The sequence below is a fragment of the Copadichromis virginalis genome, linkage group LG17 (genome assembly GCF_057382275.1).
Source record: "Copadichromis virginalis isolate Kocher_CV1m ecotype Utaka linkage group LG17, C_Virginalis_male_GT1.1, whole genome shotgun sequence".
Lineage (NCBI taxonomy): Eukaryota > Metazoa > Chordata > Actinopteri > Cichliformes > Cichlidae > Copadichromis > Copadichromis virginalis.
In genome coordinates, this window is record NC_140634.1 from 16,067,719 (window position 1) to 16,083,662 (window position 15,944).

The 15,944-nt window shown below is 41.4% G+C and overlaps 1 protein-coding gene across 1 annotated transcript; it reads left to right on the forward strand.

Annotated features, from left to right (window-relative positions):
- The first annotated feature begins 875 nt into the window (after nucleotides 1–875).
- On the forward strand, nucleotides 876–8,394 carry LOC146689164 (prohibitin-2-like). Its single transcript, XM_085436771.1, has 10 exons — nucleotides 876–987; nucleotides 1,809–1,941; nucleotides 2,211–2,295; nucleotides 3,308–3,387; nucleotides 3,644–3,828; nucleotides 4,017–4,146; nucleotides 4,323–4,426; nucleotides 4,771–4,848; nucleotides 5,028–5,107; nucleotides 7,847–8,394. The coding sequence occupies exons 1-10, from the start codon at nucleotides 967–969 to the stop codon at nucleotides 7,869–7,871; spliced, it is 921 nt and encodes a 306-aa protein (XP_085292897.1). The 5' UTR covers nucleotides 876–966; the 3' UTR covers nucleotides 7,872–8,394.
- Nucleotides 8,395–15,944: the final 7,550 nt, after the last annotated feature.

Below are 15,944 nucleotides of genomic sequence, written 5' to 3' on the forward strand. Positions count from 1 at the left end.
TAAAAGTTTGCCTCATCACTGAACAAAATCTTCTGCGTGAACTGAGGGTCCTGTTCCAGTTTTTGTTTTGCCCGTTCTGCAAATTCTGTGCACCGATCTGGGTCATCCTCATTGAGATGCTGCAGTAGCTGGAGTTTGTAAGGGTGCCATTTGTGAGTAGCTAATATCTGCCGAAGGGATGTTCGACTAATGCCACTCTCCAGTGACATGCGGCGAGTGCTACGCTGTGGGCTCTTGCTGAATGAAGCTAGGACAGCCACTGATGTTTCTTCATTAGTGACAGTTTTCTTGCGTCCACATTCTGGCAAATCCAACACTGAACCAGTTTCACGAAACTTAGCAAGCAGTTTGCTAACTGTAGCATGGGAGATGGGTGGTCTCGTAGGGTGTCTTGCATTGAAATCTGCTGCAATGACCCGGTTACTGTGTTCACCAGATATCAACACAATTTCGATCCGCTCCTCACGTGTTAACCTCTTCGACATGTCAATGGCTGTGAACAAAGAGAAACTTGTAAATAACTCATGAAAGAATAAAGTTACGTTGAAACCAAGCACACCATTGTTTTTCTTGTGACATTACCAATAAGTTTGATGTGTCACATGGCCCTCTTCCTATTAAAAAAAAACGTTGTATCCAAGATGGCCGGCTTCTAAATGGCCACCATGGTCACCACTCATCTTGAGGAGTTTGCCCCCTCACATATACTAATGTGCCACAAACAGGACTTTAATATCACCAACCATTCCCATGTTATTACGGTGTGTCCATATAAATGGCCCACCCTGTAGATGACGGCTGGATTTTGGAGGCTAACAGAGACCTCCAGGGGGCAGCATTACTTCTGTGAGAATGCTTTTATGACGTGAAATGCCGAAGAAAAAGGGGACTACATGTCCCAGTGTAGTTTGCGGCCCACGCGGAGGGGTTCCATCTGTGTCGACCTTGGGCTTTGACGTTTAAAACATGGCGAATAAGGAGCCGAATGTAAGTGTTTGAAATGTGACTGGTTTTGAATGAAGACAGCATGATCTTTATTGTTGTGCGACATGTTTATCTGGCACTAATGTGACTGGTGACGAGGCTAAGTTAGCATGCTCCATCAGATTGAGCAGCTTTGCTAGTTTCGTTGTAGTTCACTAACAGCTCGGTTAGCAGCGACAACTGCTGTATGTGATCTAGTAGGCTTTACACGATACAGGTGAGGGCAGGAGATAGAGGGACAGGGCGACCTTTCGCTGTGAGGCAGATGTTTCACACTGTAGGCAATATCATGAGATTACATGTAGCTGACCTTCTGTTAGTAGAGTAACCTGAACTGGGCTATACAGGCAAGCTACTGTTAGACCTTGTTTCTGCTTAAGGATAGCGGGTTTCTTCTCTACTACCACATATGGTTTTCAAGCATTCATCGTTTTTCTTAACTACCTAAACATGCCAATGCCAGCTAACAGTGGGCGGAAGGCAGTGATCCACCGTGGACAGGTCCCACATACATCACAGAGCTAACACAGACACAGCCAATATTCATGTCCACATCCATGTGTATGAATAACCCGGCTGGCATGCATGTGTTTAGGCTGTGGGAGGAGAACATGCGGACTCCACGCACAGAGCCTTAAGTTCAAATCCACAACCTTGGTACTGTGAGGTGATGGTGCTAACCACTGCACCATCATAGCTCCATCAGCTAAATGATAAATCAGAAAAATTAAGCTTTACACCTGACATAAACATAAACCGCACCAAGATACTGATTGTATTTTTGTTGTTGCACTCTCGCCACCACATACAAACACAAACTGCAGCGGTTCATCCAGCACCTGAGGGATCTGGCTGGTCGGATGTCCTCATCTGGTGGCAGAGGAGCCGGATTAGGAGTGAAACTGCTTCTTGGAGCTGGTGCATTGGCATATGGCATTAAAGAAGCCACCTACACAGGTAAACACAATGTGGGATTTTTAGACCATGCTTTAAATTTGTGGCAGCCTGGGTAATGCTATGGTTATTTACAGAAATAGATTCGAAGACCTGTTTAGAAACTTTAATGATGAATTTTGTTAATAACATGCTGTGTACTAGAACTGTACTACTGTACTTATTGATCGAGTTAAAGATGGTGACAAGGCAAGGTTTCACAACTTCAGTCATGCTAATATAGTGTGTGTGTGTGTGTGTGTGTGTGTGTGTGTGTGTGTGTGTGAGAGCAGTGGAGGGTGGTCACAGAGCCATCATCTTCAACAGGATCGGAGGGGTGCAGATGGACACAGTTCTGGCTGAAGGGCTACATTTCAGGTAGAGTTACAGCTAGTGTCAAGATAAATTTTAGATAAATTTATGTGAATCTATTAATGATACAGATTTTGCACTCAGCACAATTAAATGAAATCTCCCTGAATATTCCCCGAGAAACTGACTCTTAGTTCATTAAAAAAAAACAACTTTTTACTATTATTTTTGTGAGTCATTTTGCCTGATGACACCCAAAGCAGTTTCCAAACCACTTTTATGTTTGTTTGAGAGGTACATGATTAGGCAGAGTGAAGGATTCTGTGTGTGCAACTTACACAGATGTCCTTGTATGCAGTCCTCCAAAAAACCAACAGCTCGTAGCCCAGCAGCATTTGCTATGCATAGGTTAAATGCTGATTGATTGACAAGTGTACCTGAAAAGAAACGGACACCAGCTTTGACTGTAAAGGGGAGAAGTGCAGGAAAAAATGTGAAGAAGATGAGAAGCACACTCGGTTTACTTTAGCGCTTTAGGTTTGGACTTTGCTCTTCTTGGCTGGTTCTAGAGATTTTTGATGCTGCCCCCTGATGACAGTAAATAGTTAGAGCATGTGACTACAAAGCTCTGTGTAGGCTCATGGCCCAGCTGTACTGATGCCTTTAGATCTTTGGTTTAAAGAACTACAAGAAAACCATTGGCTTTAGTACTGCCGTAGTGCAGGAGATGAGCCACAGCCAAACATGGCGGAAACTGTGTGGGTGGCCACAAATCGGCATGTGTTGGGTCCTATGGTATGTGTGTTGTTTTTCAGCCTCAGCCACTCATCTAATAATATAATATAATATAATATAATATAATATAATATAATATAATATAATATAATATAATATAATAAAGACATGAAATGGGCTGTGAGCTCTGTGGTGAGGTCAAGACATTACCTTTAAAAAAAGATTATGAATTAAGAATATTAAAGGTGATCACAGCACATGATATCTAAGTCATTTATAACTTAAATGTGAGTATGCTTCGAAATCTTGATCAGCTTTGCTATGACTTTCAAATCTTTTGTAGGATCCCTTGGTTCCAGTACCCTATCATCTACGATATCAGAGCTAAACCCAGAAAAATCTCCTCTTTGACTGGAAGCAAAGGTAACAAACATGGGGGGCTTTCTCACTCTCTCTCTGTCACACACTCTCTATCTCGATTCTTTATTTGTTATTTGTAATAGTGATTTAGCTCGTGCTTGAGACAGCTGCTGATGAATGTATCGATGTGCCAGTATAATAACTGAGGCGAAAGATTTGTTTTAAGTTCAGAGTTACAAAGGCGAATATAACAAAACTTGTTGGAGAGGTGGCAAAGAAACCATTCAGTCATTTTTGGTGTGTGCATGTTTGTTTGTAGATCTGCAGATGGTGAATATTGGAGTGCGGGTGTTGTCCAGACCCATGGCATCCAACTTGCCAGCCATGTACCAACGGCTGGGGAAGGACTACGATGAGAGAGTCCTCCCGTCTATTGTCAACGAGATCCTAAAGTCTGTGGTAGCAAAGTTCAATGCCTCCCAGCTCATCACACAGAGAGCACAGGTACTGCAGCACCTTCGCACTGCTGGGGGGGATTCATGTTTTTCCTGTTGGCCAGTTACTGTAATCAGCATTGATAAGTTGATCCAGAACAGTAACTATAATATTCAGCTGATTCGACTGTAGATTCAGTCGTTCCACTAAGCTGACACACAGTGCAGATCATACTTGTGTTGCTGTGTCTCGTTTAGGTGTCTCTGCTGGTGCGCAGGGAGCTATTTGAAAGGGCGAAAGACTTCAACATCATTCTCGATGATGTCGCCATTACTGAGCTGAGTTTCAGCAACCAATACACTGCTGCTGTGGAAGCTAAGCAAGTTGGTAAGGCTCAGTATACCACAGTGTTATCAAACAGTGAATCAGACTGCTCCAGTCTGTCATTAGCATCACTGGAGCAACAAACAGCGAAAATGCTGTTGCCATAGTTTTCATTATTGTCTCTGAAGTAAATGTGGCTGCTTGGGTTGCATTGACCACGCCTGTTGTCTTGTGTTTAGCTCAGCAAGAGGCCCAGAGGGCCCAGTTCTATGTGGAGAAAGCCAAACAAGATCAGCGACAGAAGATCATCCAGGCTGAAGGAGAGGCTGAAGCTGCTAAAATGGTAAGCAGACACTGACGTTGTCTCGGTGCAGTGTTAGCAGCAGTTATTACTGCACAACAAAATGCTGTTTTTCTGAGAAGCTGTTACATGTCAGCCAAGAAATAAAGTTGTTCTCTATTATGCGAGTGTCTTTTCCGTGCAAACTGGAAGTCGGGATGTTGTACCTGAAACCTCTACGGTTTCACACATGTATGTAACCCGAGTCAGACAGCAAAAAAGTGCTGAGAATGAACTGTGAGAAACGTAAATATCCATAGAGAACAATCAAAAGTAATCATTCTCTACCTTTCTTGTCATATTGTATGAATGTCGTTAATAATCTAAACACAAACTGTTTCCTTCAGCTCGGCCAAGCAGTGACTAAGAATCCTGGTTACCTGAAGCTGAGGAGGATCCGAGCGGCACAGAACATTGCTAAGACGGTCAGTACGCTCCTTCATTGCCTGTGGCTTCGTTTCTGTTTTGTCTTGACACTCAGTAAAATCCCAGAAATGCGTGCTCTGGCTTTTGAGTAATCAGCAGAATTCCTCCCCGAGGTGAAAATGTAGACTTTAACTCCCAACATTGGGAGGTGACTAATAATTGCTGTGTCTGCTTCCAGGTGGCATCGTCTCAGAACAAGGTGTATCTTAATGCTGACAGTTTGGTCCTAAACCTACAAGACCAGGCACTTTTTAACAAGTAGGTTTACCCACAGTCTCTGTCCCTCACAAACATACAGACCAACACACAAATGTCTGCATCGCTTCATTGTTTCATTTTATTACTCGGACCATGCACAGATTACCAGTTTTGTACCAGATTTCGCTGTCAGCTAATTTCCATCTGCATCACTTCAAAGGACGCTGCATCCTCTTTTAGTTTCCACTTGTCTTGACTGTGAACGATCGGAGGCTGAAGCTCAACTCCCACGTTCAGTTTTGTTGGCATCTGCACACAATCAGCAGACTGCACATGGCTCAGTAGTTACAAAGTGAAACAACACTTTACATTTCAGTGAGTAAAGCAGCCAGATCCCTGTGAACCTCCGTCTTAATCTACATCACTTTAACAGAAAGTATAAACAGTGTTTCTTTTCCTGTAAAATATCCTGCTGGCATCAACATAAATTCAATTGCAACATTATTGCCTTCACTAAATTCACTTTTATTAGTTTATAAAACAAAGCACAGTCTTTACTTTTTAGCTCATCCAGCTGAAGGACTTGTGCCATGTTGAGGCCTCCAGTGTCCATCTGTCCACAGTTCAGCTGCTGCTCTTCGTAGAGTCTTTTTAACATTTTAGCAAAACTTGCAGGTGACGATCACCTAATGGTTTCCCCCACAAACTGTGCTCAAAGTTGCTTTACGGGCGGTGACCTACGAATGATGAGGGAGCCGGATGAGCTTTTACATTATTAAACTTCTGGTCTTTATGTAACTTTTCAAAAACAAACCGTTCTAAACAAAAACCCCTCAAACACACCTCTCCACCAAAGCATGGCACTTTTTACCCCATCAGCTGTGAAAGGCTATTGTGGTCACCAGTGTTGAAAATAGAAATTAGTTACTAATTACTGATTACTTCTCCAAGAGAGTAATCCTATTACTTTACTCATGACTTATTTTCAAAAGTACAGTGCATGGTCGTACTCTATATTATCCATCGTTGATCTTCACACGTCGCACGCTCGTACGTCATTGTCATGAGACACTCTCACAAACAAAATCGCGGTTTAGTAACGCAGCGTGCTTATGAGGAAGAAACAGTAATCTAATTACCGTATTTCCCGGACTACAGAGCGCACCTGAATATTAGCCGCACAAGCTAAAATCAGGGGAAAATCCTGTTTTGTACATACATTAGCCGCACCTGACCAAAAGCCGCAGGTGTTTCAATGTTGACTCATCATATGTAAGAGAATATGCACAAAGGGAATTGTCAGGAAAGAGATGGCTGTTTGGAGACACACCCCTTTTATTAATATTTTGAAAAACAAGTTCTGGGTACATATTTGCATAACTTTTTAGGTATATGTACAAGTAGCGGTAATTACAAGTAGGAAACATGTACTGTGCTTCATAAATGAGTAACAAATGTATTACATAACAATAACCTACAGCACACCAGAAAAATAGATTCAGACTACCTTTTAGGCTCAGGTGCAGTGACACGGCTTTAACAAGAAGAAAAGTCAGTCATTCACCACCATCTTCCTGCGCACTAAAACCACCAAAGTCCTCTTCTCCAGTGTCGGAAACGAACAGGCTCAGGATGGCTTCGTCATCCACTCTCAGCTTCTTTCCTTTGTTGTCAGTGTCAGAGTCGAACACCCTCTGAAGGGCCGTGGCGGTGTCCTCCTCTCCATCATGCAGCAGTCCAGCCCTTCGAAATCCGTTGGTGATCATGGATGTTTTCACACTTTTCCACGCTGTCAGATTCCACCGGTGGAGTTGAGCATAAGTTGCTTTTCGCAAGTTTATCGCCGCTCGTCATCCACGCCTCCCGCTGAACGCGTAGCGCTACTTTGAAGTTTGTTTTTCGCGCTACTTGTACGGCACTACGTTGCCTGGCGGATGGGCATGTGACCAACATACCACTCTTGAACCCCGATACTGTGTGTCTGATCACATGCCCTTCCGCCAGGCAACGTAGTGCCGTACAACAGCAGAACAAACAAAACAAATCGTCTTACGATATGACAAAAATCATGGACAATCCATAGAAAAGCCGCACCTGACTAAAAGCCGCAGGGTTCAAAGCTTGTGCAAAAAGTAGCGGCTTATAGCCCGACAATTACAGTACCTTTTTGCAATAGTAATCCCTTACTCTACTCGCTACTTGAAATAAGTAATTGGATTACAGTAATGTTACTGCCCATCCCTGGTCGTAACCCAGGCAGGTGGGCAGCATGCACACTGAAGTTTGTAAATGCAATAACACACAATGACCTTGAACTCAGTTCGAGTCAACTTGACGAGAGGTCAGGACTGGCAGCAGTCATTAGTTTTATATAGTACCAAATAAAAACACAAACTACTTCCTCTGGAAAATGTATGAACACTCTTCAGTCTCTATTTTGTCCACAACACATAAGCAAGAAAACAGCTAACGGGCTTCACATCTGCATCGTATCTGAAACTCGTGCCTTTATTTTTGTAAATACAGATTTAGTTCAACTAAATTTAATAAGTGAAATGTTTAATATTTATTGCCTGTTCATCGCTAAAGGATCTGGTCTCTGCTCTGTGTTGCACTTTTCTTCTGACTCAGCTTTTTCAACAAGGTTGTTAAATTCCATTTCTACGTTTTACCACTGAGTTTATTTCCACTCCTGATAACATGAAATTTGAACAGTGTTGTGCTCGACAGCAGAGTTGTGACTCTGAGTTTAACTGTGTATAACAGTGTACGCTAATGTGGTGTTCCCTTGTTTTTCAGTTTGACAATGGGTGCAAAGAAGTGATGAAGAGGACACGAGCTCTTGCAGAGGCTGTTGATTTTGCTTTGTGCTACTGGAAAAATCAACGTACATGACTGGAAACTTGATTTCTTTATGGTTTTTCTTGTTTTAATTCTCTCATGTGTCGGAGTGACTTTCATCAATGAGTTGTCTAGTGATACATAAAGGGGACGTTATTAAAATCCACATTGAATACGTCTAACAGATTTGTTGAAGAAAAGATCAAAATCCAGTTTTACCAGAGACTTTTGTGTTGAAGGATTTATGCAACAGTACATATGGATACTTAAGAAGATCAGAGACTTCTGTCAGGAGGAGCTCATTGGCCTAAAACGTCTCCAAGCCGCTTGTCTAGTTTGGCTGCCGATGTTCGTTTTACATGTTTTATCAATAAATGTTCCTGTTTCCTCTTTACAGCTATCACATGAGAATGTTAGCTCCATCTACACATGTGTGTGAGTTTATAATACAGCCACTGCTGCTAGCAGACCATCTTATGCATTAATAAAGTTTATTAGGAAAAGTTCTCATTTCTATTAGTTACACCGCTCTACTAACCAGCTGTCAAAGGTTAACTGCAGGGTTAAGACAGAGAGGCAGACAACCGCTCATGCTCATAGTCACACCTGTGGCCAATTTAGGATTGCCAGAAAACGCAACTCATTCATGTGATGGGACTGTGAGAGGAAGTCAGAGAGAATCTACACCAGTGCTGGGACAACATGCAGGCTCCACAGATTTGACTACAACTGTTAAAGAAAAGGAAAATAAAGGAAAATGCAATATCAAACAGCCTACTGGAAGGTTTGTTGTAGGACAGCTTAATACGTAATATAATTGTATATACCAAAATACCCAAGTGCCAACAGGCTGTCTAGCTAGCGTTGGCTCCAGCCCGACCGCGACCCTGAGAAGTGGAAAAGTTCAATGGATGGATGTCTCCTGTGGTATTACTGACTGTTATTACTAGTTGGGACAGCTGGAGGCACTACACCAGTGCAGGATCTGGTGTGTTCTATGGATCTGTGTCAGCCTGCTGTGTGTGATTCCTGAGTCAGGTTTATGGCGTTTTGCCCTGACATCGCATGTGATGAAGGTGGGAGTATGCCCACCAGAGACCAGCAGTTTGCACATAGATCCAATCTGGAAATAGGTGACGCAATCATATACATGCTGCAGAGAGCATACTGCTTTCTAGATGTGCTCCAGAAGAAGGTTAAGGTTGCATTCACTGACCTTTCTTAAAGAAAGCTACTTTCTCCTTTCAGGTTTCCCATATAAAGCTAGAGCAGCAAGCGCTTCTGTCCATTTGGCCTCTTTAGAGTTTTGGTTTCAATCTTGAGAATGGTGTTTCTTTACTTTCTAGTAAGAGTGAGGTTTTGTTGTGGCCTTGGAGACCTTGACATTGAACCGCTTCCTTTTTCTGCTCCGATTTATTTTAATGGTGGAAGTTAATCGTGAATAAATTCCTACGATTTATTTGGAGGCTTAATCTGTGGTTTGCCCTGCTGGCACTTTTTAACTTCATGTGTCCTCTAGACTTTGCAGTAGAGGGAGTTATGGCAGCTTGGTTTAGTGCAAGGTAATTTCAGATGCAGCTTTTTAAAGAGCTCAACAACCATCACCATAAAGTACATCTGTGCAGTTTGTCACAAGTGTGTCTGCTAGCTCATGGACAGCTGCTCTATTTCCCAGTGATTGAGAAAAATGACACTGAGATGGAGGAAGCTGTAAGATGAATTATTTTCAAAGGTAAGGGCTGCTCAGGAAGTGAAACTTTATCATTTGAAAAAGCAAATCTTACATATAATGTTCTAATTTATTTTAGTTTATATTTGGATATTAGATCTATAAACAATGTGTTGCTGAATTGTTTTGTGGAAAAAAACATTCAAAACTTAAGTTTGTGCTATTGAAAGTTTGCATGAAAAAAAAATGTTTTGCAGGCTAAACTAGTTTGCAGCACTGTGGTGAAGTTTTTCAGTGATGCTGTTAACAGGGTGTGTTGCTCCTGTTGGGTTACATCAGGTACTTTTTAGGATGTTTAAGGTAATGTGCTAAACTCTAAATCTTACACTAGCTTTATGCTAACTGGGATTGGAAATCAACCATGTGGCGACCCTCAAAGACCAGTGAATGTCAGTGAAAGAAAGAAGCTTTAGATTTCATTATGGTTTTGCTTTTTTCATTCAAAGGAAAAATCCATCCTTATGCTTCACAGTTGTGGGGCGGTTGATTCAACAGGCACAGCTGAAGTTGCTGACTCTCAGTAAGTTAACTGTGTTCAAAGCAGTTAGGTCAGTCCAGCTCCACTTTACGCTGCAGCTCCACTCTGGGTTTCCCTGCAGCCTCTGCGGCGCCTCACTTCTCCCTCCCTCCCATGTTTGTCTCATCCGCCATTTCAAATAGGATTACAGCAATCCTGTGATGGTGGAAGAGGGAGAGGAGATTTGAGGAAGGAAGTAGAAATGTATCTGAAAATAGGGGCTGGAATTGTGAAGCAGTGATTAATGCATGCGCTGCTAGTTATGAGTAAAACTTTAACATCAGTGCAGTCAGCCAATGTAAATGTGTTAGTAGCAAATGCAGAACACTGATACCCATTTGTTACCTTTCAAATTCAAAGTACAATTATATGCAGTAAATAAATAAATAAAAAATATACACAGCCATCCTGTCTGGATCAAAGCTCATTTAAAATGGACTGAGGAAAAGTGGAAAACTGCTCTAAAGTCAGGAGAATAAAAATGTTTATTTCTATTTGGAAAACAGAATGGCTTTTTAGTAGAAAGGTCCAGGTGCTGAACTGGCATGTCTGTAGTGCAAACCTTTGAACAACTGAAAAAGGCCAATGGAGACCAGGGACTGCTGAACAGCTGCAGTGCTCTGAAAGATGAGAATGGGACAATATTCCCTCCCAAAGCCCAGCAGCTGCTCTCCTCAGGTCTGGGCTGGAACGAAAACTATTTTTAAACAAATATCTCAACTTTCTACTCCTTACATTTTCAAAACAGGCTCATTACTTTTACCAATTTGCGGAACAGCAACACATAAAAGTTAGTCCTGTTTGTATATGAATCATCAGGGGATGTCGCATAAAAGATGAGAGAGTCAGAACCGTGTTTTCAAAGTCAGGAAGTCAGGTGTTAAAGTGGGACTGTGTTTTGTTTTTTTTTAACCCCTAGTAGAAGACGAGCGAGCATAAAGGGAGTCACGTTTTTTAACCATCAGGTAATTTTAAATGCAACATTTCTATCAGCAAACGGCAAAGCACCCACCCACCACTTTAATCACACTCAAGATCTTGTTCTGGCATATGACATAGAAACTGAACATTTAACAGTGTTTCCTGAAAACCCTCTTTGGTCTGATCATTTCCTAATAACATGTGAATTTACAAGAATGGATCACACAGCAGTGGGGAGTAGAGTTCATCACAGATGTCTTTCTCAAAGTGCTTTAACTCAGTTTAAGAATATATTTCAGCCACAGTTATCTTCTTCAATGCCTTGTACCAACACTACCTGAACACTACTCCAACAGAGGTTGATTATCTTGTTAATAATTTTACATATGACACTGGATACTGTAGCTCCTGTGAACAATAGAGCTTTAAAATCAGAAGTACCTGACTCCCTGGCAGCTAAATCGTAAGCTGGAGAGAAAATGGCGTATCACAAATGTAGAAGATCATTTAGAAACACTTTGCTGCTTTATAAGAAAGCCCTTCGCAAAGCCAGAACATCTTACTATTCATCACTGATTGAAGAAAATAAGAACAACCCTAAGTTTCTCTTCATCGCTGTAGCCAGAGCGCTGTTGAGACAAACATCCTTTTAACATAAACTTGTAATGACTTCATGAACTTCTTCCCAGATATCATTTTCACCATTACCCTCCTAAGACCTGAACTCTTTCATGGCATGCATTTTTAATTTCTCTTTGCTGTTTGGGCTGATTGGGACCTGATGAATGCAAAAACAAAGAATTACCTGATTTTAGTTTCTGAGAAAAATGAGATCCACATATGAAGACATTCGTTTAAAACGTCGATAGAACAGTGGCAGTATGTCCTCATGAGTGGATATCAGAGCAAAATTTAGTATTTTGTTCTAGACAACCCAAAATGTGATGTCCACATATGTGGACGTCAGGTCCTAAGAGGTTAGAGACAAAATTACTCATAACCATCTCACAGACATAAAATTATGTACAGCTACTTTCAGTAGCGTTGATATTCATTTAGACTGTTTTCCTCCAGTTGATCTGAGTCAGCTTCAGTAATTACGTCCTCCAAACCATCAATGTGTCTTTCAGACCCCATTCATACAAGACTGCTCATAAAAGTCCTACCATTAATGAAGTTTCAGTCCTAAATATGATCAGCCTATCTATAATAATTGTCTATGTACCACAGACCATGAAAGGTGGCAGTATTTAAACCATTACTTAAAAAGCTCCAAGCTTCTTTTTTATCTCAAAAATCGTTGAAAGAGTGATTTTCAAACAGCTGACTGATCATCTGCAGAGGAATTGTCATGGTCCTGGGTGTGGTGACCCAGTGTTCATGTCTTTTTGAGTTTTGTTAATATTCCTTGGTTTTGTGTCAGTCATTGTTTTGGTTCTCTTTATTGTTTTTGTGCTTATGTTATAGTTTTTAGTCTTTAGGTTTCTGACTCCGTGTTCCAGGTGCCCTCTCTGTCTCTCCAAATCAGTCATGCCCCCCTGTTCCCAGCATTAAGGTTGTGTGTCTTCGTCCACGTCTGACTATTTGTTGTGCTTCCTGTTTTATTTTGATAGTCCTTGTCCTATGTTCAGGTCACGTCACGTATACCAAGTGTAAGATGCAGACAAGCCCTGCACAATTCAAGAAAAAAACTAGAGACCAGACAGAATCAGAGCTAAAAAACCCTCCTGTGTTATTTTTCTTCTTGAAAGCAGAGTCGGTTTTTATTGACATATTTGAATTATTATACATCACAGTGTGCCACGCTCTCTCTGCTGATGTGAGGAAATGGAGCTCACCCACCAGTCTTGGTCTTTCTCGCTTTCTGTTATCTATATGACAGTAATCATTGTATATTATTTATATAATATGTATTTGATGAAGCTTTCCAAAGGCTCATTAATAAGACAAAAGTATTTCTTATGTGATTTCTTGGTTAATCGATGGATTACTCTATAGCCCTAATTAAAATCAAACATTACTCCGAAAGAAACATCAATTGCATCCTCCTTCATACCACCCACTGGTTAGAATGCTTGGTACTATTGTTTTCTCTATTTACATGATTGTGACTTGGAGGGGCACTCAGGTGGTCATTAGAAAAGGGTAGGTTGTGGCAGTAAAGACCAGCAACAATGATTTGTTGGTATTTAAAATGATCCAAGAAAACATTGCCCATATTGCTAATATATATTGTAATATATCTATATCACTAAAGCACTTCTGGATGGATGCAAACTGCATTTCGTTGCCCTGTACCTGTGCATGTGCAATGACAATAAAGTTGAATTCTATTCTATTCTATTCTATATTATTATTTTTACATTGTCAACAGCAGCCAGACTGTTGATACAGGCCAGGTTGGCCCCATGGGCTGTTCAAGCCAAATTCTGAGCCAAGCATCAGTCTCAGTGAAGGAAACTGTTTCCAGGGCCTACTCCGTGGATCGGCTTCCTCCGAGGCGTGGACGTCTATCAGCAGAGAATGTACCTTCACCTATCAGCAGAGAATGTCCCTTAGTCTGTAACACAGTCAAATATATTCTCAAGTAATATTCAAGCATGCCATTCAGCGTGTTAGTACGAGCAGCTCGGGAGCAGCTTGGGAGAACAAGAAAACAGAGACTGCTTTAGATTGTCTTCCCAAAGTGACTCAACTTTATTCACAAGTACAACAGTTTATATAGAGGGTAAAATTCATGAGACAGCAGATTTATCAGTTTAAACCAGTACAGACCAAGATAAGGGAGCGTCTTCCTGCCCTTGGGTGAAGAAGCATCCTTTGTGTAGTTTATTAGTTCAGCTACAATTGTGATTATCTCAGCGACATATTTTCAAGGCACAAAACGAAGAGTTCTTTCATTAGTGAAATCTGAAACAAACCATTTGGCCTCAACAGGCGTCTAAAAGATTAAGAAACTAATGTAGCTGAGGGAGTGATCTCTGTGGTATTTCAACCTTGTTGAATGACAGAGTTTTCCTGTATAATGTCACTATAAAACAATATCCAGTAAATGCTCCCATGGTACTAAAATACCTAACACTCAGCAGAGATGGAGATCGACCACATTGGTTCTTCCAGGATTGCTGTGCCCACTGCAACCATCCGGTCGCTCATATTTGGAATTTCTTCTCCACCTCCAAGACCTCTGGGATGTCTCTGATGAAAAGTGACACAGACGATATAAAAAGACAAAAGAATTTAACCGTGTGTTAAGGATCTCTCCTTTTGTTACATACTGGTTCATAGTTTGCTCTGTAATGTGTTCAAACATTACGTAACTTTAATTTAAAAGTACGAAATGCGTTATTTCAGGTTCTTTCATTTGAGTTCTGAGGCCTGAGAGCAGCTCAGAAACAGCCCGTCCACCTGCTTCCGATTCGCTCCTGTCTTTGTCTGTTGCCCGACAGCGCGCACACTTTCATAAGCGGCTCTGCGTGATTGGCAGCTCTGTCAGCCACTCACATGGCGCAAAGCGTCAGTTTTACGTTAACTCCGGTTTGCTAACCAATCAGGACAAATGTTAAACATTCAAGACGCAATACGGACTCCAAGACTCGCCATGTTGGTGAGGGAAGCCCCCGAAGCCCTCTGTGGGATTTTTAATGCAAGCTATCCTGATTACAGGACGGATTCAATCAGTGTAGCGTTCTTCTTCACTTTGTAGTTCCAGTATTAACGTCTTACTAGGATTATTGAATATTTCCTTTAATAGTAAAGAACCTACTACGCATTATGAAAATGTCCAAAAAAAAAAAAAATGCAGCCCTGTCCACAGAGAATATTTTCATATTAATATGTTCACACTTTCTCCTCCTTTGGATCCATAACGCCTTTCCAATCCTGCCACCAAGCTTCCGTCCTCCCTCCTCTCCCTCCTCTCTATATCTCGCTACCTTGTCCAGCCTTTCTCTTTCCCATTCTTATACAGAAGTACTATAACTGGGAACAAATAGAAAGACAATAGAAGCAATAGTCAGTTACGAAAAAAACGAACATAAAATGCGATCTTGGCACATCTTGGCACGTAGGCTAAGCATATATAACAACCACTACACATACAATTCATACATGTAGTACTGAGAGAAACTGATTGCATTATTCCTTTAAAAAAAGTCAAAGAAAATCTTATTGCATGTTCACTTCCGAAGGATAATAATAATAATAATAATAATAATAATAATAATAATAATAATAATAGAAGTAGTGTAATATAGCATGATGACAGCTTTTTAAATGACACTGGAAATACTTTAGTACTTTTACTGAAGTAAAATCTAGGTGCCTGCCCATTATGCTGTTGGGGTATTTTACCTCAGCATCGCTCCTTTCAATACGCGTAATTAGGCGATGCTTCTTACACAACTGAACAGCAGATGTATGACAGTAAAATGGTCTGTATAGTAAAGCGTCGAAATTCTAATATAATTATATAAATCTACACATTTGCACTCCACTGACATGTCCTCAGGGACTCAATGGCTGCCGGCGCTACCGGGCCCTCTGACCGCCACCAGTAGGCAACGGGTGAAGTGTCTTGCCCAAGGACACAATGACCGAGACTGCCAAGCCGGGGCTCGAACCGGCAACCTTCCGATTACAAGGCGAACTCCCAACTCTTGAGCCACGATATTGTAGTATGAAGTATAAAGTGCAGGCTCTAGCTTGTGAAATTGTTCAAGTTAAACATGCACTGTGTGTGTGTGCAACACAGCATGTGTGAGATTTATAGTGTATCAATGTCAGGACCCACACACACACTCACAAGGAGGGCTGGGTATTGTTTTCCCCTCGCCAATAGTAGGCTGGACATTGTCAAAGCCAAACCACCAATCACAGTTCGCTTCTGG